This window comes from Oreochromis niloticus, linkage group LG5, assembly GCF_001858045.2.
Source record: "Oreochromis niloticus isolate F11D_XX linkage group LG5, O_niloticus_UMD_NMBU, whole genome shotgun sequence".
In the NCBI taxonomy this organism is placed as follows: domain Eukaryota; kingdom Metazoa; phylum Chordata; class Actinopteri; order Cichliformes; family Cichlidae; genus Oreochromis; species Oreochromis niloticus.
The window spans coordinates 1,092,549-1,118,743 of NC_031970.2; the positions used below are offsets into that span (position 1 = coordinate 1,092,549).

Below are 26,195 nucleotides of genomic sequence, written 5' to 3' on the forward strand. Positions count from 1 at the left end.
GAAATGAATTGCCTTTTTGAGGGCTTTAACATGCTCAAAAACTCATGAAATTTTGCACACATGCCAGATCTGGTGAAAAATTTTGTATTTTAATGGTTTTATATATGAGCACTGGGAAATGACTCTGTAGCGCCACCTATGCGTTGTTAAATGCAGCCCTACCAACACATCTTTTCAGCTACATGTATGAAATTTGGCACACATGTGTATCATGCCAAGACGAACAAAAAAGTCTTGGGACCATTGACGCAAATCCAACAGGAAGTCCGCCATTTTGGATTGAAGTTGACATTTTGGCTCTAATTTTGCCATTTCCATGCCTCGAACTTTTTCGAACTCCTCCTTGGAATTTGGTCGTATAAGCTTCATCTTTGGTCAGTTTCAACTACACACCTGGGCCATGTTAAATTGCGGAGCTTTTGAGTTTTCGCGATACTGTGAGGCCGTGGCGCCACGGCAAATTTCGATGACTCGCCATGAAAATCTTATTGTCTCTCATTCCCTCATACATGGTCCGACATGGACCAAAGAGCACACATATGATAAGGCTCCAGCCCTGAACATATTTTAACTGCCATATTTGACACCAGGGACAGCGCCACCTAGTGGGAACAGGAAGTGTCATGTTTTACACTTTGGGGTACAGTATTGTGATGGGTGACATTTGCAGCCTCAAATTTCTCCAGGAAAGCCTTAAGGAGTTGGTCTTGGGTTACAGTGAAAACTGTGAGTTTTCGCGAAAGGGTGTGACCCCTACAGCATGGCGAACTTTGATGTCTCGCCATGAAGAAACAAATTAGTATAACTCAATGAAATCCGGTCTGATCAGTACCAGACTTTAAAGGGATGATGTCAGACCCGCCCTGAACAGATTGATATGCGCATTGTCAGGAATACGTAGAGCGCCACCTAGTGGCAACAGGAAATGTCGTGTCTTTCATTTTGTTGTACTGATTTTCACGGGTTCATCGTGGCCACCTCAAAAGCGGTGAATATCACCATCCCTGCTTCATGATGCTTCAGTGAGAAAATTGTGACTTTAAACTGAACGGCGCACCCTGGTGGCAACGCGGTTCACCATGAATAATGAAGTGGCTTTTGAGGGGCTTGGAAAGTTTAAAAAGTCTTCAAATTTGGGCCACACCTCCAATGTGATGAGGGCTTTCTGGTTATGTGATCACTTTCATTGAATAGCGCAAAATGGCTCCACAGCGCCCCCTACAAATATTCAAAACAACAGCCCCTGCTCTGTGTTTTATCTATAAGTCTGAAACCTGGTAAGCTTATGGAAGATATCAAGATGTACAAAAAAGTCTCTTGGAGCAATATCTCAAATCCAACAGGAAGTCAGCCATTTTAAAATTAATGTGTAATTTCTGGCGACATTTTCCCCTCTTTTCAGGCAACGTACTTTGACGAACTCCTCCAAGGGATTTCCTCAGATTGACCCGATCTCCAGGGTGGGGAATCTAAAGACCTTTGTGATGTTAAATTGCGAAGCTTTTTACGTTCAGGGAAACGGGGTGGTCATGGCGGCACGTGGAGTTTCAATCACTCTCCAAAAAGCAGTAATCTGCTGTCACTCAAAAACACAATGTCCAATCTCTCCCAAATGTCGCAGGCGTTATGAGACTTGACCTCGGAAATGATTGTTATGCCATTTGTCAGTAATGCTTAGAGCGCCACCTAGTGGGACAACTATAACAATGGTTGAATTAGATGAAATGTTAGCTGGTGGTTAAATGCATGAATTCCATCAATGTGACATCAGATCGGAAGCGCTGGTTTTAGGTGTTGGGCTTGGCTCGACGTGCTGGGGTGCGAGGGCCCTCATATCGCTGCTTGCAGCTTTAATTATTATTATTATTATTATTCAGGCAAAACAAGGGCCTTTTTGAGGGCTTTAACATGCTCGAAAACTCATGAAATTTTGCACACATGCCAGGTCTGGTGAAAAATTTTGTATTTTAATGGTTTTACACATGAGCACTGGGAAATGGCTCTAGAGCGCCACCTATGCGTTGTTAAATGCAGCCCTACGACCACATCGTTTGAGCTACATGTCTGAAATCTGGCACACATGTGTATCATGCCAAGACGAACAAAAAAGTCATTGGGCCCATTGACGCAAACCCAACAGGAAGTCCGCAATTTGCAAGTGAAGGTGACATTTTGGCTCTAATTTTGCCATTTCCATGCCTCGAACTTTTGCGAACTCCTCATTGGAATTTCATCGTACAGGCTTCATATTTGGTCAGTGTCAACTACACACCTGGGCCATGGTAAATTGCGGAGCTTTTGAGTTTTCGGGATACGGTGAGGCCGTGGCGCCACGGCGAATTTCGATGACTCGCCATGAAAATCTTATTGCCTCTCGTTCTGTCATACATTGTCCGACCTTGACCAAAGTGGACACATATGATAAGGCTCCACCCCTGAACATATTTCAACTGCCATATTTGACATCAGGTACAGCGCCACCTAGTGGGAACAGGAAATGTCATGTTTTACACTTTGGGGTACAGTATTGTAATGGGTGACATCTGCAGCCTCAAATTTCTCCAGGAAAGCCTTAAGGAGTTGGTCTTGGGTTACAGAGAAAACTGTGAGTTTTCGCGAAAGGGTGTGACCCCAGCAGCATGGCGAACATTGATGTCTCGCCATGAAGAAACAAATTAGTGTAACTCAATGAAATCCAATCTGATCAGTACCAGACTTTACAGGGATGATGTCAGACCCGCCCTTAACCGATTGATATGCCCATTGTCAGGAATACGTTGAGCGCCACCTAGTGGCACCAGGAAATGTCATGTCTTTCATTTTGTTGTACTGATTTTCACAGGTTCATCGTGGCCACCTCAAAAGCGGTGAGTATCACCATCAGTCCTTCATGATGCTTCTGTGCGAAAATTGTGACTTTAATCTGAACGGCGCACCCTGGTGGCAACGCGGTTCACCATGAAAGACGAAGTGGCTTTTGAGGGCTTGGAAATTTTAAAAAGTCTTGGAATTTGGCCCAAACCTCCAATGTGATGGGGGCTTTGTTGTTATGTGATCATTTTCCTTGAATAGTGCAAAATGGCTCCACAGCGCCCCCTACAAAATTTCAAAACATCAGCCCCTGCTCTGTGTTTTATTTATAAGTCTGAAACCTGGTAAGCTTATGGAAGATATCAAGATGTACAAAAAAGTCTCTTGGAGCAATATCCCAAATCCAACAGGAAGTCAGCCATTTTAAAATTAAGGTGTAATTTTAGCCACTTTTTCGCCTCTTTGCAGGCCTCATACTTTGACGAACTCCTCCAAGGGATTTCATCAGATTAACCCGATCTCCTGTGTGTGGAATCTAAAGACCTTTGTGATGTTAAATTGCGAAGCTTTTTACGTTCAGGGAAACGGGGTGGCCATGGCGGCACGTGGAGTTTCAATCCCTCGCCAAAAAGCAGTAATCTGCTGTCACTCAAAAACACAATGTCCAATCTCTCCCAAAGTTCGTAGGCGTGATGAGACTCAAGGTCGGAAATGTTTGTTATCCCATTTGTCAGTAATGGTTAGAGCGCCACCTAGTGGGACGACTATAATAATGATTGAATGAGATGAATCGTTAGCTGGTGGTTCTAGGCATGAATTCCATCAATGTGACATCAGATCGGACGTGCTGGTTGTAGGTGTTGGGCGTGGCCCGACGTGCCGGGGTGCGAGGGCCCTCATAACGCTGCTTGCAGCTTTAATTATTAGGGCCCGAGCACCGAGAGTGCGAAGGCCCTATTGTATCTGCTCCGTTTCTTATTATTATTATTATTATTATTATTATTCAGGCAAAAGAAGGGCCTTTTTGAGGGCTTTAACATGCTCGAAAACTCTTGGAATTTTGCACACATGCCAGGTCTGGTGAAAAATTTTGTATTTTAATGGTTTTACATATGAACACTGGGAAATGGCTCTGTAGCGCCACCTATGCCTTGTTAAATGCAGCCCTACGAACACATCGTTTTAGCTACATGTATGAAATTTGGCACACATGTGTATCATGCCAAGACGAACAAAAAAGTCAGTGGGACCATTGACCCAAACCCAACAGGAAGTCCGCCATTTGGAAGTGAAGGTGACATTTTGGCTCTAATTTTGCCATTTCCATGCCTCGAACTTTTGCGAACTCCTCATTGGAATTTCATCGTACAAGCTTCATATTTGGTCAGTGTCAACTACACACCTGGGCCATATTAAATTGCGGAGCTTTTGACTTTTCGGGTTACTGTGAGGCCGTGGCGCCACGGCGAATTTCGATGACTCGCCATGAAAATCTTATTGCCTCTCGGTCTGTCATACATTGTCCGACCTTGACCAAAGTGGACACATATGATAAGGCTCCACCCCTGAACATATTTCAACTGCCATATTTGACACCAGGGACAGCGCCACCTAGTGGGAACAGGAAATGTCATGTTTTACACTTTGGGGTACAGTATTGTAATGGGTGACATCTGCAGCCTCAAATTTCTCCAGGAAAGCCTTAAGGAGTTGGTCTTGGGTTACAGAGAAAACTGTGAGTTTTCGCTGAAGGGTGTGACCCCAGCAGCATGGCGAACATTGAGGTCTCGCCATGAAGAAACAAATTAGTGTAACTCAATGAAATCCAATCTGATCAGTACCAGATTTTACAGGGATGATGTCAGACCCGCCCTGAACAGATTGATATGCCCATTGTCAGGAATACGTAGAGCGCCACCTAGTGGCACCAGGAAATGTCATGTCTTTCATTTTGTTGTACTGATTTTCACAGGTTCATCGTGGCCACCTCAAAAGCGGTGAATATCACCATCAGTCCCTCTTGATGCTTCAGTGAGAAAATTGTGACTATAAACTGAACGGCGCACCCTGGTGGCAGCGCAGTTCACCATGAAAGATGAAGTGGCTTTTGAGGGGCTTGAAAAGTTTAAAAAGTCTTGAAATTTGGCGCACACCTCTAATGTGATGAGGGATTTCTTTTTATATGTTCATTTTCCTTGAAGAGCGCAAAATGGCTCCACAGCGCCCCCTACAAAATTTCAAAACAACAGCCCCTGCTCTGTGTTTTATGTATGAGTTTGAAACCTGGCAAGCTTATTGGAGATATCAAGATGTACAAAAAAGTCTCTTGGAGCAATATCCCAAATCCAACAGGAAGTCAGCCATTTTAAAATTAATGTGTAAATTTGTCGACATTTTCCCCTCTTTTCAGGCCTCATACTTTGACGAACTCCTCCAAGGGATTTCATTAGATTTACGCGATCTCCTGTGTGTGGAATCTAAAGACCTTTGTGATGTTAAATTGCGAAGCTTTTTACGTTCAGGGAAACGGGGTGGTCATGGCGGCACGTGGAGTTTCAATCACTCGCCAAAAAGCAGTAACCTGCTGTCGCTCAAAAACACAATGTCCAATCTCTCCCAAAGGTCGCAGGCGTGATGAGACTCGAGCTCGGAAATGTTTGTTATGCCATTTGTCAGTAATGGTTAGAGCGCCACCTAGTGGGACGACTATAATAATGGTTGAATGAGATGAAATTTTAGCTGGTGGTTAAATGCATGAATTCCATCAATGTGACATCAGATCGGAAGCGCTGGTTTTAGGTGTTGGGCTTGGCTCGACGCGCCGGGGGTGCGAGGGCCCTCATATCGCTGCTTGCAGCTTTAATTGTTTGTTGTTGCTGCTGCTACTACTGTTTTAAAGTGCAGCAGCAGCCCTCACAGCTAACATGTCAGCTCATTTGATTTTTTGTTTCTTTGTCTCTCGTAGTGTTTCAGCTCCACCTTTTCACAACTTCTGCCACACTAAACTCTGTTGGCTTGCATTGTGAAGTGCTTTGTGTGGTTAAAATGCTACCACACAAGTCTTTTCTAAAGAGAAGTCTTTTCTAAAAAGTATCCACCGCATCATTCACGCTTAAGGTGGTGATTTTTAGGCCTAATAAGTAAAGTATTTTTAATATGCAAGTAATGAACATAAAAAAGCACTCGAACACATTTGTACAACCCATGTTTTTACCTGTCATACACACATGTCACGGATGCATCGGTACCTTGATTTTCCGATGAGCTGACTGACAGTAGGCACAATAAAGTTGTAACTGGAGGTAAAAGTGAAGGCAAATAAAGCAATAATAAAGGTTGTTACATTCTTTTACTGATTAACTTTTGTATCTACTTTATTAAAGTGCAAAGTCAGCTAGAGAGGCAGCATACATGTCTGCACAGCCACACAGGCTGTCCTTCTTTGTTAGGGTTTTGACACGTGCAGCCTTCGACCTTGTGATGGTGTCATGAACTCGAGCTGTACAGCCTTCATTGTTTGTCTGTCTCTTCCATGAAATGAGCAGGGACAGTTACTGAATCAGCTGAGCCGTGGGCAGTATGTTCACAACAATTTGATTCATGGCATACCCCGGGAACCAGGTGGAGTGAAAATAGCTCCACTCACTGGCTGTCCATGTCTATGTATTCATTTGGGAAACTCGGTAACTTTTCATTTCTATCAGCTGGCCTGAGTCTGTGTATTATTTAATTTTAAAAGGCCATTAAAAATACACAGAGACAGTAGTTGCCACAGCCAATTAAATGAAAGGAACAACTGCCAATGTGAAGTAAACCAAGATAAGAGAGATTAAGTCAAGCAGGAATATTTTGGTACTCCGGAGTGGACTTTACCCAGAAGTACACTAAATGCAGCTAAACTACGGGTAACACATTTCAAAATGGTGCTCTTTGAGTGTGGAGTGTCCAAGCAGGGGGAGGACACATCTGCATCTACCAATGCTGTTGCAATAGAGTGAGGCAGGAATAGTTGAATTTGGCACCTTAGGCTCTAACTCACGTCTTTCCTTCACCAAGCTTTTAGGAGGTTGACGTAGTATATTTGTGTGGCTCCACCCTGATCCCACTGCACCGCTCCAAAATCATCCTCCACTCAGTTTGTGTCTGAGTGTGTTGTTGGGTCTGAAGTACACTGGGATGTCGTGCTTGGAGAAGACTCTCCTGAGTTTCTCTTATAAACCTGCTACATAGAGAATGACAATATGGCTTTGTTTGTCCTTCTACTTTCTCCCTAGTTGATGTCTGACCTTCTTTACTGTGCATCTTCATACCAAAGTATTTGAGTCAATACTCTGGCAGTTTGTTGGTTTGGACATCAACAATGATCTTAGAGAAGCAATTGCTGCTACCCATCAATCTGGGAGGGGTTATACAGAAGAATAATGCAGCTTGGTAAACCAAACCCAGTATGACAGGTGGTAAAAAAAACACCACGCTGCAACAATGTCCTTTGGACAAGACCAAAGAGAATGGCTACAATGTAACTTAACAAATAAAGCCTTAGAGGCATTGATAAGATTGGTGTCTTTGAAGGATTTTGATATTACCTCAAAAATAAACAAATTAAAATGAACATTTTTAAAATGTCAACAAAAAACTAAAATGTAAAGAATTCATGGCAGAGCTGCTACAATGGATTGCAATGCAATGGCTGTCGAACATCACAGGTTTATATAATAGTACATACTGTGCACTGAATTTAAAGTAAGGTATTTGTAACTTACTGGTCTTGATTTGAAGCATTTTCCATTTATTCAAAAGATTCTCTTACACTTTCAAAGACATCGCACTTCGCCTAAATCAGTTTAAACCGAGTTGTACTCTGCAATCTAAGCTAACACCACCCTGCTGTAAATTCTTTGCATACTGTGTATGAGCTTTGACTTACTGACTCAAACAAGTAACACATCATTTCCATTTATGTTGAACTCACGTCACCAGTCAGCAATGACACAACGACTTTTCAAACCTGCTATATGGGTGCCAGTTTAGCTCAGTAAGCAGGTGACCACATGCTACATGAGCTGGGTTTGAATCTGACCCACAGTGGCCCTTTGCTGCCACTGTCCAATAAAGGCTCCAAACATATGATTAGAAAATAAAACTACTGTACTGTTAGAAATGTAACAGTATGAAGGCATTTGAGTTTTTAACATTGACGTCCGTCACTTCACTTAGACAAAATGTTAAATATTCCAACATGTCACTGCACTGCATTTCCAGTTATGTACACCACATCACATTCAAAATAAAGAACTTGAAATGGATAAACAAATATTTGGGTATTTTCTGTTATAGTTGCTCCCATTTCCTGCATCATATGGTACATGACAGTAAGGAAACAAGAACTTTTTCCACAGGGACAACCAGATTTATTTGGTTTCACTTTCAAAACAAGAACAATTGAAAATTGGATCAGACACTGTCTCAATCAACACAAAAATCCAATCTACCAAAGATCACTATCATGAACTTGGAAAAAGGATTTCTCCTAAAAAGAAAAACAAAAAAACAACTGCTGCTTGCTTCTTTCAATGAAACCTCTAAATTTACCACTAACAATATTCTAACAAAGGATTATTGGGCATTCGCAAATGCACAAATGAAAACCGATGGCGATATGATAATAACACTGAAGACTATATTCTCATTCTATGTGCTAACTCATACTGCTGCCTCCGTTTTCAACAATCGTGCGATTCTTCTCTGACGCTTTGAAGATGTTGGCTCTGTAGTACTGCAGCTCCTTGATGCTCTCCCGGATGTCCTCCAACGCTCTAAAGAAGAAAACCTCCATTTTAACTTTACCATTGTGGATATTTCTACATTCGCCTCCACATATACACTTCGTTCCAGGATTAAAACAAGATTCTGCAAAGGTGGCTCCCACCTAAAAGCCCAGCTCCACGCCCGGTGAAGGACATCAAACACTTTGCAAATGAGCTCAGGCTGCGTGTTTGTTTAAACTTATATTTATGGTGGAAGATTTTTTAAAAACATGAACTACTTTCCATTAGCCTATCAGAATGTCAGCTTCATGTCCAAAAAAGCGATATGAACAGCAAAGTCTGAAGATTAGGCTGTGGAGGCCTTTTCCATTTTTGGACTGTGTAGTAGTCCACTAACATCACATAATAGACTGAAATTATTATTATTACAAAATAATACATTACAACAGTTCAGAGTAATGTGTTTGGGCCGTGACACTTTTTAACAAGTAATGCACGAGGTTGCTTCCCCATAGAAACTTTGTTTAACTACAAGTTTCATTATGTCCGTGTTACTTCATCACTATGGCCCAAGATGCATTTCATAATTACCACACAGCAATATGAATCTCTGTCCTTATGAGGACGTGTCTTTATTGTCCTCATTAAGAATGAACACCAGTGCTACCCCTAACCCTCCTCACAGATGCACCTGTGGTAGAAATGTAAAGGTCCTCTGTGCTTTGTTTTTTTGTTTGACTGCTGAGTTCAGGAAGTGTGCAACCATAACAGGGGATCACATACTTTTCCCCTCACTGTACAGGTTTTAGAGCAGCATATGCTCCCACAATGATGTCTTTTTTCATATTTCCATATTTCAGCAGGTCCAAGCTAAACCCAATATAGCATCTGTGTAACTAGCTTTACACCAGGGCGGTCCAACTCCAAGCCTTGAGGGCCGGTGTCATGCAGGTTTTACATATCACCCTTCATGATTAGTTAATTAGCAGGTCATTTACCCTTTCAGATCAGCTGTGTTGGATCAAGAACACATCTAAAACCTGCAGGACACCGGCCCTGAAGGCCTGGAGTTCCCCACCCCTGCTTTACACAGAGAACCAGGCCTGTCGAGCAGACAAGGAGACGTTTTTTGGAATATGGACTGTATACAGATGTGGACAGATGTGCCTGGCATAAACACAGTTTGTGCTCTACCACCACATTCTTGTCATTTTATGCAAACCACCCAAAAACCAATTGAAAGTAGTGTCCATGTTTGAGAAGTCTTTGTTGCTGAGCTATTTCATACAGACATTATCTAACAGCTGACAGCATTAAGCAGGGGCCATCATTATGGTTCTTATTATTATTATTTACATGAATTAAGCCTCTACACTGAGACAGGAGTAAGTAGCTTGTATTGCTTCCCTTCAGGCAGATGAGCCATCACCCAGTCAGATGCAGTGAGCTAAACAGTTAAATACAGGGAGTGCAGAATTATTAGGCAAATGAGTATTTTGTCCACATCATCCTCTTCATGCATGTTGTCTTACTCCAAGCTGTATAGGCTCGAAAGCCTACTACCAATTAAGCATATTAGGTGATGTGCATCTCTGTAATGAGAAGGGGTGTGGTCTAATAACATCAACACCGTATATCAGCTGTGCATAATTATTAGGCAACTTCCTTTCCTTTGGCAAAATGGGTCAAAAGAAGGACTTGACAGGCTCAGAAAAGTCAAAAATAGTGAGATATCTTGCAGAGGGATGCAGCAGTCTTAAAATTGCAAAGCTTCTGAAGCGTGATCATCGAACAATCAAGCGTTTCATTCAAAATAGTCAACAGGGTCGCAAGAAGCGTGTGGAAAAACCAAGGCGCAAAATAACTGCCCAAGAACTGAGAAAAGTCAAGCGTGCAGCTGCCAAGATGCCACTTGCCACCAGTTTGGCCATATTTCAGAGCTGCAACATCACTGGAGTGCCCAAAAGCACAAGGTGTGCAATACTCAGAGACATGGCCAAGGTAAGAAAGGCTGAAAGACGACCACCACTGAACAAGACGCACAAGCTGAAACGTCAAGACTGGGCCAAGAAATATCTCAAGACTGATTTTTCTAAGGTTTTATGGACTGATGAAATGAGAGTGAGTCTTGATGGGCCAGATGGATGGGCCCGTGGCTGGATTGGTAAAGGGCAGAGAGCTCCAGTCCGACTCAGACGCCAGCAAGGTGGAGGTGGAGTACTGGTTTGGGCTGGTATCATCAAAGATGAGCTTGTGGGGCCTTTTCGGGTTGAGGATGGAGTCAAGCTCAACTCCCAGTCCTACTGCCAGTTTCTGGAAGACACCTTCTTCAAGCAGTGGTACAGGAAGAAGTCTGCATCCTTCAAGAAAAACATGATTTTCATGCAGGACAATGCTCCATCACACGCGTCCAAGTACTCCACAGCGTGGCTGGCAAGAAAGGGTATAAAAGAAGAAAAACTAATGACATGGCCTCCTTGTTCACCTGATCTGAACCCCATTGAGAACCTGTGGTCCATCATCAAATGTGAGATTTACAAGGAGGGAAAACAGTACACCTCTCTGAACAGTGTCTGGGAGGCTGTGGTTGCTGCTGCACGCAATGTTGATGGTGAACAGATCAAAACACTGACAGAATCCATGGATGGCAGGCTTTTGAGTGTCCTTGCAAAGAAAGGTGGCTATATTGGTCGCTGATTTGTTTTTGTTTTGTTTTTGAATGTCAGAAATGTATATTTGTGAATGTGGAGATGTTATATTGGTTTCACTGGTAAAAATAAATAACTGAAATGGGTATATATTTGTTTTTTGTTAAGTTGCCTAATAATTATGCACAGTAATAGTCACCTGCACACACAGAAATCCCCCTAAAATAGCTCAAACTAAAAACAAACTAAAAACTACTTCCAAAAACATTCAGCTTTGATATTAATGAGTTTTTTGGGTTCATTGAGAACATGGTTGTTGTTCAATAATAAAATTATTCCTCAAAAATACAACTTGCCTAATAATTCTGCACTCCCTGTAATGTTCTTCTCAAAGTTTGGTCTGTATAGATGTTTTTCTACATACAGGACCTGACCAGAGCTACCAGAAGTCACAGTAAAAGAACTCTGACCTCCTGCAACACTCACTTAATCTGCTGTTGAATATCACATATAGCACATAATACTTCCCCTGCTCGCGGCTCTGCCTAATGATGCTGTGGCTTTCACAGAGTCTTGACTGGCACTAATGTAAAGGTGACGTGCAGACTGATGAAGCCAGCACAGCTGAAAAACAGTGAACTGTTAAGAATGATCTAAACAACAGCATTTTTTCACTGCTGGACAGGATACAGTGGAAACAAAAAGTGTAAAAATACTTGGATTCATGGTGAGAGCAGACTGAGCTCAGAGCTTCATTGGTGCGTGGATCTCATCAGGCTGTTGGTCACAGTGACAGTATAGCATATTTACAGTATACAGGAGTTCATTGCTGAGTACAGCAGTGCTGTTAAACATGAAGTTAGATTAAACAAAAGCACAGACGCATTTTATTTTAGAGGAACAGAAAGGTTGACTGTACACTATTCTGTTCAACATCTCATCCAAGATCTTCAATAATCAGGTGCAATCTTCAATCTCTCTTATAGAGAGCTCATGCTGTGACACTGCAGGCCTACTTGCTGTTCCTAGAGTATTTAAAAGTAGAATGGGAGGCAGAGCCTTCAGTTTTCAGGCCCCTCTTCTGTGGAACCAGCTTCCAGTTTGGATTCGGGAGACAGACACTATCTCTACTTTCAAGATCAGGCTTAAAACCTTCCTTTTTGCTAAAGCATATAGTTAGGGCTGGACCAGGTGACCCTGAATCCTCCCTTAGTTATGCTGCAATAGACGTAGGCTGCCGGGGGATTCCCATGATGCACTGGGTGTTTCTTCTTCACTCACTATGTGTTAATAGACCCTCTGCACTGAATCACACTTGTTATTAATCTCTGTCTCTCTTACAGAGCATGTCTTTATCCTGTCTACCTTGCCTCACCCCCAACCGGAGGTTCTGCTGAAGGTTTCTTCTTGTTAAAAGGGAGTTTTTCCTTCCCGATGTCAACTGTTTTCTGATTGTTGGGGTTTCTCTGTATTACTGTAGGGCCTACCTTACAATCTAAAGCACCTTGAAGCGACTGTTGTTGGGTTTTGGTGCTGTATAAATAAAACTGAAGCGCATCAGCCGTTTCATATTTATGTTGATGCAGCTTTCTTTTTATTTACCTGTGTGTTGCTTTCTTGTGAGGCACCATTTTGTATTCTTCTGGAAACCAGCGTCTGAAAGTGTTTATAGAAAAAAAGTCAATCGTACTGATACATTTATGATTTTCATGTATGGGCAGCATGCAGATGAAAATGCCATGCAACCTTTTCTTTGCTATGATCTGCAGCAGTGTATTAACTGCAGTAAACTGTTCTCACAACTTTAGTTCACATCAAAGTGAGAAACCACGTGAGTGCGGCTTGTCGAAATGACAAACACGGTAAACTCTAAAATACCTGAGCCATGAATCCGTGGGCATTCATTTCTATAAAGGGTTTGATTAGGAAATGGAAATTAGAAATGAATACACATTCATGTTTATGGGTGTAGTCCCCCCCACCCCACCCACACCCACACCCACCCACACCCACCCACACTCCCTGTGACTAACAGTGGCTCTCCACATGAAGATGCCACCCTGAGAGACAGATGCGGCAGATTATTCTGAGGTCAGCTCATGCAAAGCGGCCTGGCTGTAACGACTCTCACAGTTTACATGTCCTAAAGTCACCTGCCTGCTAAGCTCCTTGATGGTGCTCACGTCGATGATTCTGTAGTGAAGGTGGTACATGAACTGTGGCATATACTTGTCCAGGAACCTCTTATCTGCATGCACAGAGTTACCTGTAGAACAACAAATCACAAGCATGACTCCTCAAGCCAATCACTGACACCAGCACATGTGCTGCTGCTGCTGTTACACACATGATCTACAGTATAGTCTGAGCTTTGAGTCCAGTATGAGGAGGGTGAAGCAGAAGAAACCGATCACTACACTGACACCTGGCTCAGTCCTTTCACACTCAGCATGTTAATCCCTTTCATGAGCTCACTGTGCATTATCTAACACAGGGTGGGGAGCTCCAGGCCTCCAGGGCCGGTGTCCTGCAGGTTTAAATGGCTAAATGACCTCCTCAACATGTCTTCAAGTTCTCCAGAGGCCTGGTGATGAACATTTGATCCAGGGTGAGATCTAAAACCTGCAGTAGGGCTGGGCTATATCATACCGTTCACGGTAATACCAGTGTAATTTTGGGCAACGATAGGAAAATGAAATATCGCGATAGAATATGGGTAAAACGCGCATGCGCAGTGCCTTTGTTTACATACACACATGGCGGCGACGCAGAATGAGAAGGGCGAAAGTGGATCGTTGAATGAAACGCATGAACCAGAACTGGTTTTTAAAAATGCTGCAACTTCAGTGGTGTGGAACTGGTTTAGCTTTCGTCCGTCAGATACACAACAAAGCACTATTTTTGGTAGAGCATGCTAGCGGGCCGTCGTTATTACCGTGTAGTTTGGAAAATACGGCACACTTAAAATCAATCCTTTGATTTTTCTGAAAATCGACAGTGTCCCTTATAATCCCGTGTGCCCTATGTATGAATTCTGGTTGTGTTTACTGACCTCGAAACGATTTTATGTACACGGTGCTCGAAAATCTGTCAAATGTTTTAGTACGACTTTGCTAAGCTACGAAGCCGCACCGCTTGATAGATTGTCGGAGCATTACGGCTATCGCAGGCAGGAGCCTCGCAGAGTGATACGTACTGTGCTTCAACATAGTATTACGGTATTGTGTGTGTATAACCTCTTTTTAAGTTTTGTGGATATTCTACATGGTTATGCTGAGGACATGTCGGCCAGTTTGCACTGGAAATGCCTTTTGGTTAAACTGTCAGCGAGGAATTTGCACTGTTACATTTTTATATAACTTTAATGCACATAAAAAACAGCTGCTTGTTTAAGTGAAAATACATTGATGGGGTTTTTTGCACAAATAAAGTTGTGGAGTTGTAAAGTATTTTGTCTAGTGTCAATTATATTGTCAGTTATATCGTTATTGCAAATTTTCAAAAGTATATCATGATAAATATTTTTGGTCATATCGCCCTGCTCTAACATGCAGGCCCTTGAGGCCTGGAGTTCCCCACCCCTGATCTAATTAGAGTAATCACAGCTACCCAAATGGAAACCTCAGACAATTAGGAAAGCTAAGCTGACGATTGGCTCTCCTCAACCTCCTGTAGCTTCACCGGAGAGTCATTACAGAGATGCTTGGCATAATCCAGCCACCCACACAGTACCACAGACAGACATGCAGAATCATAACTTTGTGCCCAGGTCTTGGTTCTGAGGACATGAACAGAAAGATCAGAGTTTACCAGCGAGGGGACATTGTCCAGGTGGTGTGTGTTGTCTGACGAAGGACAGGAACTCATACTCTGCTTGTTCCAGGGTGATTTTACTGTCCCGTACAGCCTGGGTCAGTCCTGACTGAGACACAATTACACCAACAGACTTTGTTACTTCACTTTAAAACACACCTCATTGTTCACACAAGACAACAGTAAAGTGGAAAGGAAAAGCAGGCATGTGAGCACAAATACAAAAATCTGAACTGCTGTGTCTGGGTTTTCTCTCAGTGTTGCACAACCTGAGGTTACAATAACATTGACTTCTGGAAAGATTGGTAACTGTCTGCACCTCCCTGAATCTTTCTCACTGTAAAATGATGAACTTTAAATGATTTGATGGGTCGCACCAACTGCTTCTGTAAGATCATCGCTGATGTCCAGACCAGCAAATTGTCAAAACTTCTGATTAATCAGTCCATTGATTAGCAGCACCTGGTGCTACTTAATCTCTTAATACCTACTGAAGCAGCAAAGGGAGACGTCATTATTCACACACTGTCTACATTCTGGTTTAACGTTAGTTTGACACGGTGTCGCATGTCATGCTCTTGTGCAAAGCTGCATTTATCTCATTTTAAGAGCTACAGAGGATCAGAAGATTTTGTTTTGGGTCCTGATACCTCAAACCTTGGAGTTAAGTATGTGGACTTTGTCACCTGAATGTAACGATAGTAAAGTTCATACACTGGTAACCTGGTCCTTAAGTGATGACGTAAGAACCGTGCTTCAGTCCAAACGACTCTGTGTTTATTAAGGCTGTTATGTTTTTAACATGTTTTAATGCTTTGTATCTTGTTCTGTTTAATCTGAACAAGCCCCTAAAAACAGTCAGTGATCACTGTCGGCCTCTCTCAGTTTTTAAAGCTCAGTTTTTAAACCCTTACAATGTAACTACAGCCCAGCCCATGCAGCAGTATATTAATGACTAACCTCTTATTGTGGATGGATTATCTCAGTTGTTCTCCTGACTGAAGTTTGGTCCATTTACAGCATCCTGCCATGCGATTGCATTTGTCCCTAACCATCAGGAACCTTCACGTTAACTTTTATCGAGTGGAAAAAAGTTAGCGTTCATCCTCCAGCTTCACTGTTTATGCTATGCTAACATAGCTGTGTCGCTAGCGGTCACGTAACACATCATTATATAGCAGCTAGCCCAACTTCAGTAACCCTACAAACGTCACTGCTGTTTAGTTTTCGGTCTTCATTTATGTTGGAAGTGATAGCAGAGCTGTACGTTTGAATGTTTCAGAAATCTCTCAGTCAGAACATGCTATATCATGTTTAGGTGGAAGCTAGCGAGCTAACTTCCTGCTAACTGCTAACTCTGTTAAATGTAATAAATTCTGTTTTCATGGATGCCTGGATGTTAAACTTAATTGTTACACCTGGTAAAGCGGCAACGCTGATCATTTTATTAAAGATGAAAGAATTTAGACAGTTTTTAACTCTCAGTGATGCCACAGTGTTCGTTTGACTTTGGGACCTGAAGGGGAGTTTCAGACCCGGAAACAGCAAATGACGTCAGACTTAAACGCCAGATTGGGGAAAAAGGTTATTTTTGAAATGACAATGATGTGACCGGTGTACTGTGGGAGATACGACACGTCCCACAGTACACTGGTCACCTCTTACCTTTTGTCAACTTAAAGACCACCCTTAGGTAAGAGGCTAATCTTTTTAATGGGTTTGTGTTACGTTGTCAGCCTAATGATGGCCACCTTCATTCACATCAACATCTCTTTGAATCTCAAGAATTTCAGTGAAACAATATCAAAGCAAATTTAAGAGTTGGAATCTCGAGCAGACCCTTGATGTTCTGAATTTGTCCTACAGGCAAACGCCAGGTCTCACCTGTACAGTTACCTATGAGCCTGTGAGAAACTGGAACATAAAAATGACTTTAGTAATGTGACAAGTAGGGATGGGTATCGAAACCCGGTTCTTGTTGAGAACCAGTTCCCACTGTTTCAATTCCTTGGAATTGTTTGCCATTTTTGCAAACGATTCCCTTATCGATTCCAGTCGCCCCGAATGACGTCACCACGTTGCGGAGCATCATTTACCTGGCAGGAAACACGGCGCCTAAGCGACTCAAACGCTAAAAAGTTTGGTTATACTTTACGAGAACGGATGACAACAGGGCAACTTGCAATACTTGCAAAGTAGATATTTCATTTAAGGGAGGAAACACTACGAATATGCAAAAGCATTTGTTCACAAAACACGCGATGACCTTAAATGAATGTCGTGTTTTTAATTCCGCTCCGGACTTGTGAATCTCAACCCAGCAGCAGCGGTAACGTTTGCACGTCCTCTCCCGTTAATGCGGCAGGTAAATAATCAACTAACAGTGCATATTATGTTAGCGCGATCTGCCTTATTACAAAACCTGCCATTACTGTGCATTTAGGTGACCATGATGAGAGAGACAGAGTCTGGCTGGCGCTCGCTGGCAGTTGTCGCTGCAGTCTACCGGTAGCGTCTCCTTTCAGGCCAGGATAGACGAATGTCACCGAGCAGTGACTAAGTTTGTGGTCAAAGGCTTGCACCCATTTGCCACAGCAGATGCCCCCGATTTTCGGTAAGTGAATGTGTTTAATTGTAGGCAGGGACATTAATTGCTACAGAATAATTTATGTTATACTTTGTTATTGCTACAGAAGAATATTTATTTTATTATTTTACATTTACAATTTTTTCCCCGGGGACCCTGTGATACCCCATTGGAGAGCCGTAGGCTGTGGATCTCTTAAGATCTCACTGTTGGGTTTGTAAGGCCATGTTACTCCTAAATTTCTATCTTGTTCAAAGAGAAGATATAAAACAAAGTTCTAAGCTAATCGACCTTAGTGTTCTCTTTTTTTTAAAAAAAGAATCGATAACAGAATCGATAAAGCATCGAATCGTTAAACAGAATCGAAAATGGAATCGGAATCGTAAAAATCTTATCAATACCCATCCCTAGTGACAAGTATTAAACTTGATGTGCTATACTAACCAGAGCCAGAACCTTCATTTCAGTTTAGGTGAGTGAATATTTTAGATTTTATTAATCTGTTAATTGACACTAATTAGCCAGTAAAGGTTTTTGTGTATTGAACACAAAGTTTAAATGCAAGTTCCTAAGAACGCTTGAGTAACAGCCCATAATATCACACGCCACCCGCTCATCTGTACAGGGTCACTCCAGAACGACCACCACGGCAGCAACCAAAACACTAACGTTAAGCGTCAATTCAATTTGATTTATGAAGTGCCAAATGACAACAACAGTCGCCTCAAGGTGCTTCATATTACAAGGTAAGGACCCTACAATAGTAAAGACCCTGATTAGTGCTACTGTGTTGTTACTGCACTGGAATTTCAAACACAACTGTGAGACCCCAAAAAAACACTCAATATCATTATCGTGGGGAAGATTTGACCCCGTCCTGTGAAAACACAAGTAATGATGAGGTAATTTTTGAAAATGTTAACTTCATAGTTTTCAACTAATTCTTTCCAGTTACAGTATTTAAGATTACATTTTGTGCATGTGCGTTTCAAACTGGAGGAGACAAAGACGTCACTGTTAGCACTGATACTGTTGCAACAATCTTCATTTGATATTAATTTTAGTATCAGTGTTTTTGACGCAGCGAATATTCAAATGGCACTGTGCAACCAGCAGAAAGAACATGCGTTTCCACAATCTCTACGATGAATAAGAAGAGACTGATTCAGAGACTCATAAGAGTGTACGAGCCGGGAACATCTGTGCGCAAGCTATGGTTTAAAGGCCATGGTTGTAAGGAGCTGCACTTTCCCATTAGCATTCTAGATTAGTTTGCTTTCTTGCAAAGGTGCTTTCCAGCACAAACTTTTGACAGATGCGTAGAAAACCAATCTGTATTTCTGCTTTAAGGGACATTAATGCCCAGCGGTACAAGTCCCTGAACAAATGCCAGCTTACCTTTCCGTGATGCTCTTTACACCACTCTGACATCCCTTCCAGTAGCTCGTCGGGCTGCTTAATGATCAAGTTTGGCCCCTGGAGAAAAACAACGGCTGCCTTGAACTTGTATGACAAAGAGAAGAGCAGAGGCTCCAGTGTTCACGTTCACATTACCTCAGCCAGGATGTTCAGGTCAGAGTCCGTAATAAGGCAGGCCATTTCAATGATTTGGTCCTTTTCAACGTCCAGTCCTGTCATCTACACGCGCACACACACACAGACAGACGTAGTTGTCATTATAAACAGCACAGACAGATTGAGAACAGCAGCTCAAGTCTGCTCACCCGTGTGAAATGACCTGCGTGGACTGCCTACAGCTCGTTGGACACTTCACACAACTATTCCAGCATCCAGCGCTATATGCGCCATCTAGTTCCACAGCTTACCGTTACATTCAACGGCTAAGCAAAGCGTTTAGTGCGTTGTAGCAATAACCACAGTTCCCACGACGTGACTCACCTCCAGGTCCACCCACACCATTCTCTGGGACATGCCCGTGGCTGACATGCTGCCTCTTGTTGATGCCTGACCTGCGGCTGGTGCTAACAGCGGACTTCCTGGCCGGCTAAGCGCTGCCTTTCCGACCGACAGCGCGAACAGACTCCTCCTGAATGTAGCGAGCACCCATGCCGAACTGCGCGAGCACACCGGCATGGTGAGCCCACTTCCGGTCTTAGTTGCCATAAGAAAACTTTTTAAATGGAGACTTCAGCAACGAACTGCTGCATTACAGCCACCTGCTGGTGTGGATGTACGCGTACAGCCATCAGGATCACTACTGAAAACTAGTGATGGGAATCGTGAACCGGTTCCCAGTAGTCCAGCTCCTTGGAGTCGTTAGTCTGCCTGCCTGTCAGTTCTTGCACTGTGGTTACGATCAGCTGGAATCGTGACACAGTATCCAGCGTGGATGCGGACATTTATTTCATTTTTACTGCACAGAAGGATGAGAGCGTGATGGTAAAGTGGTGACTGCTCCACGACAGAAACAACTCGGCAGTATGCTAACGGTAAGCTAGCCAAGAACCCAGAGTGACGTTAAAGCTGACCCCAGACCAGCACCTGTCGTGTGTGCGGCTATGGCCTCTGGGTTTATTATGAGACAGCAGCGTGTTTCAGATCATTTCACAACATCATAAGAGTAAAACGAAAGTAACGTAACGAGTAACATAACGAATGTCTTTCTCCTGGGTGTAATTAAGTAAGGTGCGTCATTACTTTTAAGAAAAGTGTTCTATGTGCAATAATTACTTTTTGGAGTAATGATCACAACAAAGAGGGGAAACGCCTCCAGCACGCACAAACATTTGGCCATGCAGGATGTAAAGTCTTTGATGCCTCAGAGATGGTCTCAAAGCGGAGCCAATGAGAATCGATAAGTGATATCGATTATGAAATTGGAATTGCTAAATTCTTTTCAATTTCCATCCCAGTGTTGAACACAGCTGCAGATGTTAATGCTGCTGATTATTCCTGCTGGATTCTGTGCACTTTGCATCCAATGGCATTTGTCTTCACGGTCACATCACATCCTTTATTGTTGACTTGTGTTTCCTTTTCATTTTATTTTTAGAGCACTTTCATAATCACTCTGCAAATGATGAGCCATCGCCAGCTCTAAGGCTTGGATCATTCGATGTCTGCAGCACGCTGCTCTATGTGTTCTATCGGTCTGTCGTTGGCATGAGCTCACCACCCTGGAGGAAGTGATCAGTGACTGCTGGTAATCATGGACTCCCACCCCCTCCATTACACCCTGGACAAAAGAGCAGTTTCAGCAAGAGGTTCCTTCAGCCTGGCTGTCCCATGTCGTTACAGGAGGTCGTTCCTTCTGCTGCTGTCAGACTCTTTCATTAATCCACTGGGGTCAGATCCACACATGTGGAACAAGATTAATCACACCTCAGTGCACCCTGTCATTTTGTACACCACAACATATATTGGCACTTATACTTGTCCTTTTGTATGTATATTTACAGCTATATCTCTATAAGTATCTATCATATCTCTGTTTCTACTCTCATTTTATACGAGTGCTTGATGTTTGTTGTATATTTGCTGCTATGACAGCACTATACTTCTATTTTTGAACAGATATGTAAAAGAAAATGGAAACTGGAAAAAGACACAAAATGCAGGATAATAAAGGATTTGTGTTTTTCTTCTGAAATAACATCAGTGACACAATATTCACATGATTTCCTCCAGAAGTATGGATTCACTTTGTTTTAAAAACTCAGTGACAGCAGTCATGCACATTGTCTACACACACAGCAGATTTCTTTTACTATGTTTTACTACTTTTGCATCGATATGATTACCAATCATGAGTTTCAGAGTCCCCTTGTAACCCTGGTTATTCTGTGATGGGTACATTAGAGAGGAGAGCATCTGTCCTGCAGCCTGATCAGCTAGATCATTTAATGTTTACGTCACAGGTCTGTTTTGTTCCTTATTGTCTGCTACAGTACGATCTCATCTGAGCCTCACCTGCTCCTCACTTGAGCCTCACCTGCTCCTCAACTGAGCCTTCTTCGTTTCCATTTTAGAAACACTTCTTCATGGTTGAACTGTTTTGGCTAACTAATCAATACCACGTTAACTTTGATCACCTGGGGCCTGTTCTTCGTACCTCGCTAAGTAAGTTAGCCGGATTTGAATGTTGACGATTTGGCGTGATCTTGGATCGTTCGGTTCTCCGAAGCTCATCTGGGACTTGCTGTCATAGCAACAGATCCGTAAGAGTAAGCCTGCTCGGGAGCAGGTTTACTTTATGTAAACAGGATTAGATCGCGGCCACTCAGGTATGTCCGCTGCAGTTATATGAAAGCAACAGCGATATTTCGCCACTGTTTTACCATAAATAAATATTATCAATGTAACTAAAGATAATGCAGTATTTGATGCTTTATTGCTTTCATACAGATACATACAGGTCATTTCAGAAAAAAAGGAAAATGTATTATTAATCATTCTATTACATGTATTTGATCATTCCAGATGTAATTCATATTTTAGAGTAGTAATAGTAAATTACTACGTGCAATCAAGATCAGAGACCACGCTACAAAAGCGAAGGTGGAGTTGGGAAGTCTGTTGCAGCCATGTCCTGTCCGTTTGTACGCGAGCAACCCATTGCGGAAGGTGCAAGATTGGTAAGGAGGGTTTACAGAATTCAGCGTAGATTGCGGGATAGACGGGATCCTTTAGCTCAGCGCGACAGTTTGCTCATAGAGAGATATTGATTCTCCCGTGAGGGTATTATTTACTCTTCTGTCTCTCTCTCTCTCTCTCTCTCTCTCTCTCTCGATCGATATATATATATATCTCCCAACTTACTGTGCATGCTTCAGTCACCCCTTGCATGGGAACAGGTAAAAGTGATGGAGTGTTATGTCAAACTACACACAAAAAAACCCACAATGTCAATAAATGGCACAGTACGTAAAGGGGTGTGACGAGGGGGTGCAGGACCACCACCTGTCTTTATGTGCTCTGCCCTTTTCTGGGTTGCTGTTATGAACAAACAAACAGATTATTCCAGGGTCATAGACTAAAAGCAATATAAGTGATAAATATTACCATACTGTAGAATATTCCTATATTTCACTTTTACTTGTTCCCATGTTCTAGTGGGTCCTGTTGTGGCTCTAATGTGGAAGAGGATATGGTGTAATATAATATAATGTGGTATAATATAATATCACATGATATAATGTAATATCATGGATCACTTACGAGTGTAATTTGTCAGCAACTTTCTGCCAGCCCTCTCTCCTTGCTTTTGCAGCCTTTGCAGTGTTCCCCTGCGTTTTAATTAAACTCTGAAACTTCTGATATCCCAAAATCAAGAGTTCTTGCTCTGCTGCCGTAATACACTGAGTGCGCTCCTTCCACATCTTCGCCGACCAATCACAGGGTTGCCGATCAATGTTTCTACTATCGATGCGTAGCCCCTTTTAAGTCACCCAGTGATCTCAGATTACTTCATCCAGCTGTACTAATCGTCAACAACAGGTGCGTTCGGAGAACCGAATTAGCGAGCTCACGGTTAGCGCGATGATTTGATCTTGGATGTGTCATTTGATCTTGGATGTAGTAAGCGAGGTACGAAGAACATCCCCCTGGGCCCTGTTTCAGAAAGCCAGTTTAGTGCAAACTCTGAGTAAGTATACCCTGAGTTAACGAAAACTCTGGGTTTTCGGTTTCACAAAGCGAGTTTAGATTAATTCTGAGTGCGTTACTATGACGACACACTCCGTGAAGCAAACCTGCACCCTAGCAGGTTTACTTCAACTAACCCTGACTTTATCCGCCCAGTGTTGCCAACTTAGCGACTTTGTCGCTATATTTAGCGAGTTTTCAGACCCCCTAGCGACTTTTTTTCTTAAAAAAGTCGCTAAAAAAAGACGTGAAAGCGCGTATCGCTTTTACTCTCAACAAGCAGCGGGTGCTGTAACACAGTCAGTTCTTCTTTTACTCTTTTACTCTTATGCTGTTTTGTAGATCACAAGGTTTAAAACTACTTATAAACACACACACACAAAGTAACTCCACCAGAGTGCCTATTTCGGATCACTTTTGCCAGTCCAAGCCCGGGTGAAGGAGCAGGGTTGGAATTGTGACATTAAAAAAAACAATAATTGCTAAAAGAAATTTAATTTGTAGTTCTAAATAAACTCTAAATGCATTTAGGACGTTTTTTACTCACTTTATGTCTCTTCCACGATGTTATTTCTCTCTCCAACAACATAGCCCAGTAAACACCAGTATGTGGGCCCCACATGGGCTATGGGGGTTCCAAGTGGGGATGGGCTTACAATGGGCATCCAATCTGGGACCCACCTAGGTTAGCCATGTAGGACCCACCTGAGCCAGCCCAGATGGGGTATGTTCTATGGGCACCATATGGGTAATATATGGGAAGTTGCATGAACAAGCAACTGAGTTTAACGACCTTAGTTAAGTATAATTATTAGTCATGTGTAAGTATAAACATGAATTAAGATGAAATAACTGATAATAAATTATGCCAGAGGCAGCATATGTATATTTAATTAATAACAAAATATACATGTAAAATATATTAATATAAGTGAAACACAAAGAACAGATGTGACTTCAAATTGTAAGACGCTTAATAAAATAAAATAAATGGTTTTACATTTGAGTGGGAAAAAAATTTCACTCCATGTAGGAGTGATTTTCGAAATCTCGCGTTATTTCATGAAATATCACGAGGTTTTCTCAAACCCGTCCCCACCCCCTCCATTCGGGAACATTCTTCATTTCGCGCCTTTGGACAAAGCTGACCGTTAAGCTGGCAATTTTTGGATTAAGTGCATCTTTGAGCTACGGACTTATTTTCTGCAATAAAGGTAAGAACTTTTGGACATAATTTGAATCCCTAAGTATAAATGAAATGTTTACAAAGTTATGATGCTGCAAAGTAAAGTATGGCACAACTGCTGGCGAACTTTTTGCTAGCACTCAAGCAAGGCAGTTGAAATTTTTACGTAATGTTGGATTTAGCCAATTTTCACAGTTTGAAAGCATCGTCTGGTGTCCTGTATACTGCTTAACTAGCACCAAAATTAATTACTGCGTATACTTAACATCAAGTTGTACTTAAACATTATCTTGGTTTCTCTCTATGATTAGTATTAATAAAGGACTGTATTAGACCAATTTAACGAAGTTCTAATTTTTTAAGAGGAATATGGGAGGGTATTTTCACTATCAGAGCAACCAAAATTGCTTTGGTGTTGTCTTTATTAGCTTCATTCCTCACGGCTAAGTGAGGAGGGTAGGCCATGGCCATGAGCAACTAGTCCCCAGCTTTTGCCCCTGTGTCAGTAGCATGCACAGCAGTCAGAGAGGCAGATCAGTGAGCACTCTATTTCTGTAGAAGATATCATCATTTTTCTTGCCATTGTTCTCATTTTTCCAGAAAAAGCAAATAAAACATAGGTGATCTTGATTTGTTTGGGGGTTTTTTTAATACACACTTTAGTATGCAACTTTATATGTGTAGTTGTTTTAGTGAGAACTTAATCAGAAATAGTGTACTGACTCTAGAATCTGCCTCTTACTGTTGTGCAAGCTCTGTACATGAGGGAAACTGATTATCCGGTTGTTCATTGATGACGCGACGAATCCTACTTCCGGGCCTAAAGTAGTCTGCGTTTAATATGGCTTTTGTGTTGTTAACATGTTTAATGCTTTGTATTTTCTTCTATTTAATCTCAAAAAGCTCCTAAAAACATTCAGTGATCACCGTTGACCTCCCTCGGCTTTTATTACCGCTAATCATTTATTTAAGCTCAGTTTTTAAAACCTTACGATGTAACTACAGCACAGCCCATGCAGCAGTATATGAATAACTAACCTCGTATTGTGGATGGATTATCTCAGTTGTTCTCCTGGTTGAAGTTTGGTCCGTTTACAGCATCCTGCCATGCGATTACATTTTTTCCTGACCACTGAGAACACTCACGTTAACTTTTATCGAGTGGAAAAAAAGTTAGCTTGTTTATATTATGCTAACATAGCTGTGTCGCTAGCGGTCACGTAGCACATCGTTATATACCAGCTAGCCAAACTTCAGTAACCCTACAAACGTCACTGCTGTTTAGTTTTCTGTCTTCATTTATGTTGGAAGTGACAGCAGAGCTGTACGTTTGAATTTGTTTCTAAACCCCTGCAGTCAGGACATGATATTGTATTTAGATGGAAGCTAGGGAGCTAACTTCCTGCTAACTTCTAACTCTGTTAAATGTCATAAATTCCGTTTTCATGGATGCCTGGATGTTAAACTCAATTGTTACACCTGGTAGAGAAGAACGCTGATCATTTTATTAAAGATGAAAGACTTTAGACAGTGTTTTAACTCTCAGTAATGCCACAGTGATCATTTGATATATGGACCTCCAGCAGAGTTTAGGCCCAGACACGGCCAGTGACGTCAGACTGAACAACCGGATTTAAGCAGAACTGATCGGTCTTGTTAGGGCCACAGTGCCAACTCCTTTTACTATGATCATAAACCTGTGGAACAAATTGTCAAGCGCGTCTATGAGATGCAAAGTATTCAGAAGAAAAGAAAAGAGAGGATGTCTGTTCCCCCTC

The 26,195-nt window shown here is 42.1% G+C and overlaps 1 protein-coding gene and 1 long non-coding RNA gene across 2 annotated transcripts; one reads left to right on the forward strand and one right to left on the reverse strand.

Annotated features, from left to right (window-relative positions):
- Nucleotides 1-8,199: 8,199 nt before the first annotated feature.
- Nucleotides 8,200-19,890, reverse strand: smfn (small fragment nuclease). Its single transcript, XM_003459242.5, has 7 exons — nt 19,527-19,890; nt 19,182-19,265; nt 19,026-19,103; nt 15,038-15,149; nt 13,385-13,493; nt 12,830-12,883; nt 8,200-8,627 (listed from the first exon to the last, which is right to left on the reverse strand). Exons 1-7 carry the CDS (start codon nt 19,749-19,751, stop codon nt 8,510-8,512), a joined length of 780 nt encoding a protein of 259 aa, XP_003459290.2. The 5' UTR covers nt 19,752-19,890; the 3' UTR covers nt 8,200-8,509.
- On the forward strand, nt 19,731-21,265 carry LOC112846897 (uncharacterized). Its single transcript, XR_003220107.1, has 2 exons — nt 19,731-20,077; nt 20,641-21,265. It is a non-coding gene; the product is annotated as an uncharacterized LOC112846897 (long non-coding RNA).
- The last annotated feature ends 4,930 nt before the right edge of the window (nt 21,266-26,195 follow it).

What these genes read in the sequence shown, in the direction of transcription:
- smfn (XM_003459242.5), bottom strand. Translation starts at nt 19,751, where the DNA reads ATGGCAACTAAGACCGGAAGTGGGCTCACCATGCCGGTGTGCTCGCGC. An exon ending in ACCTGAACATCCTGGCTGAG is followed by an intron (nt 19,104 to 19,181) that starts GTAATGTGAACG and finishes GTTTTTCTCCAG; the next exon opens with GGGCCAAACTTGATCATTAA. An exon ending in ACCATCAAGGAGCTTAGCAG is followed by an intron (nt 12,884 to 13,384) that starts GCAGGTGACTTT and finishes AAACACTTTCAG; the next exon opens with ACGCTGGTTTCCAGAAGAAT.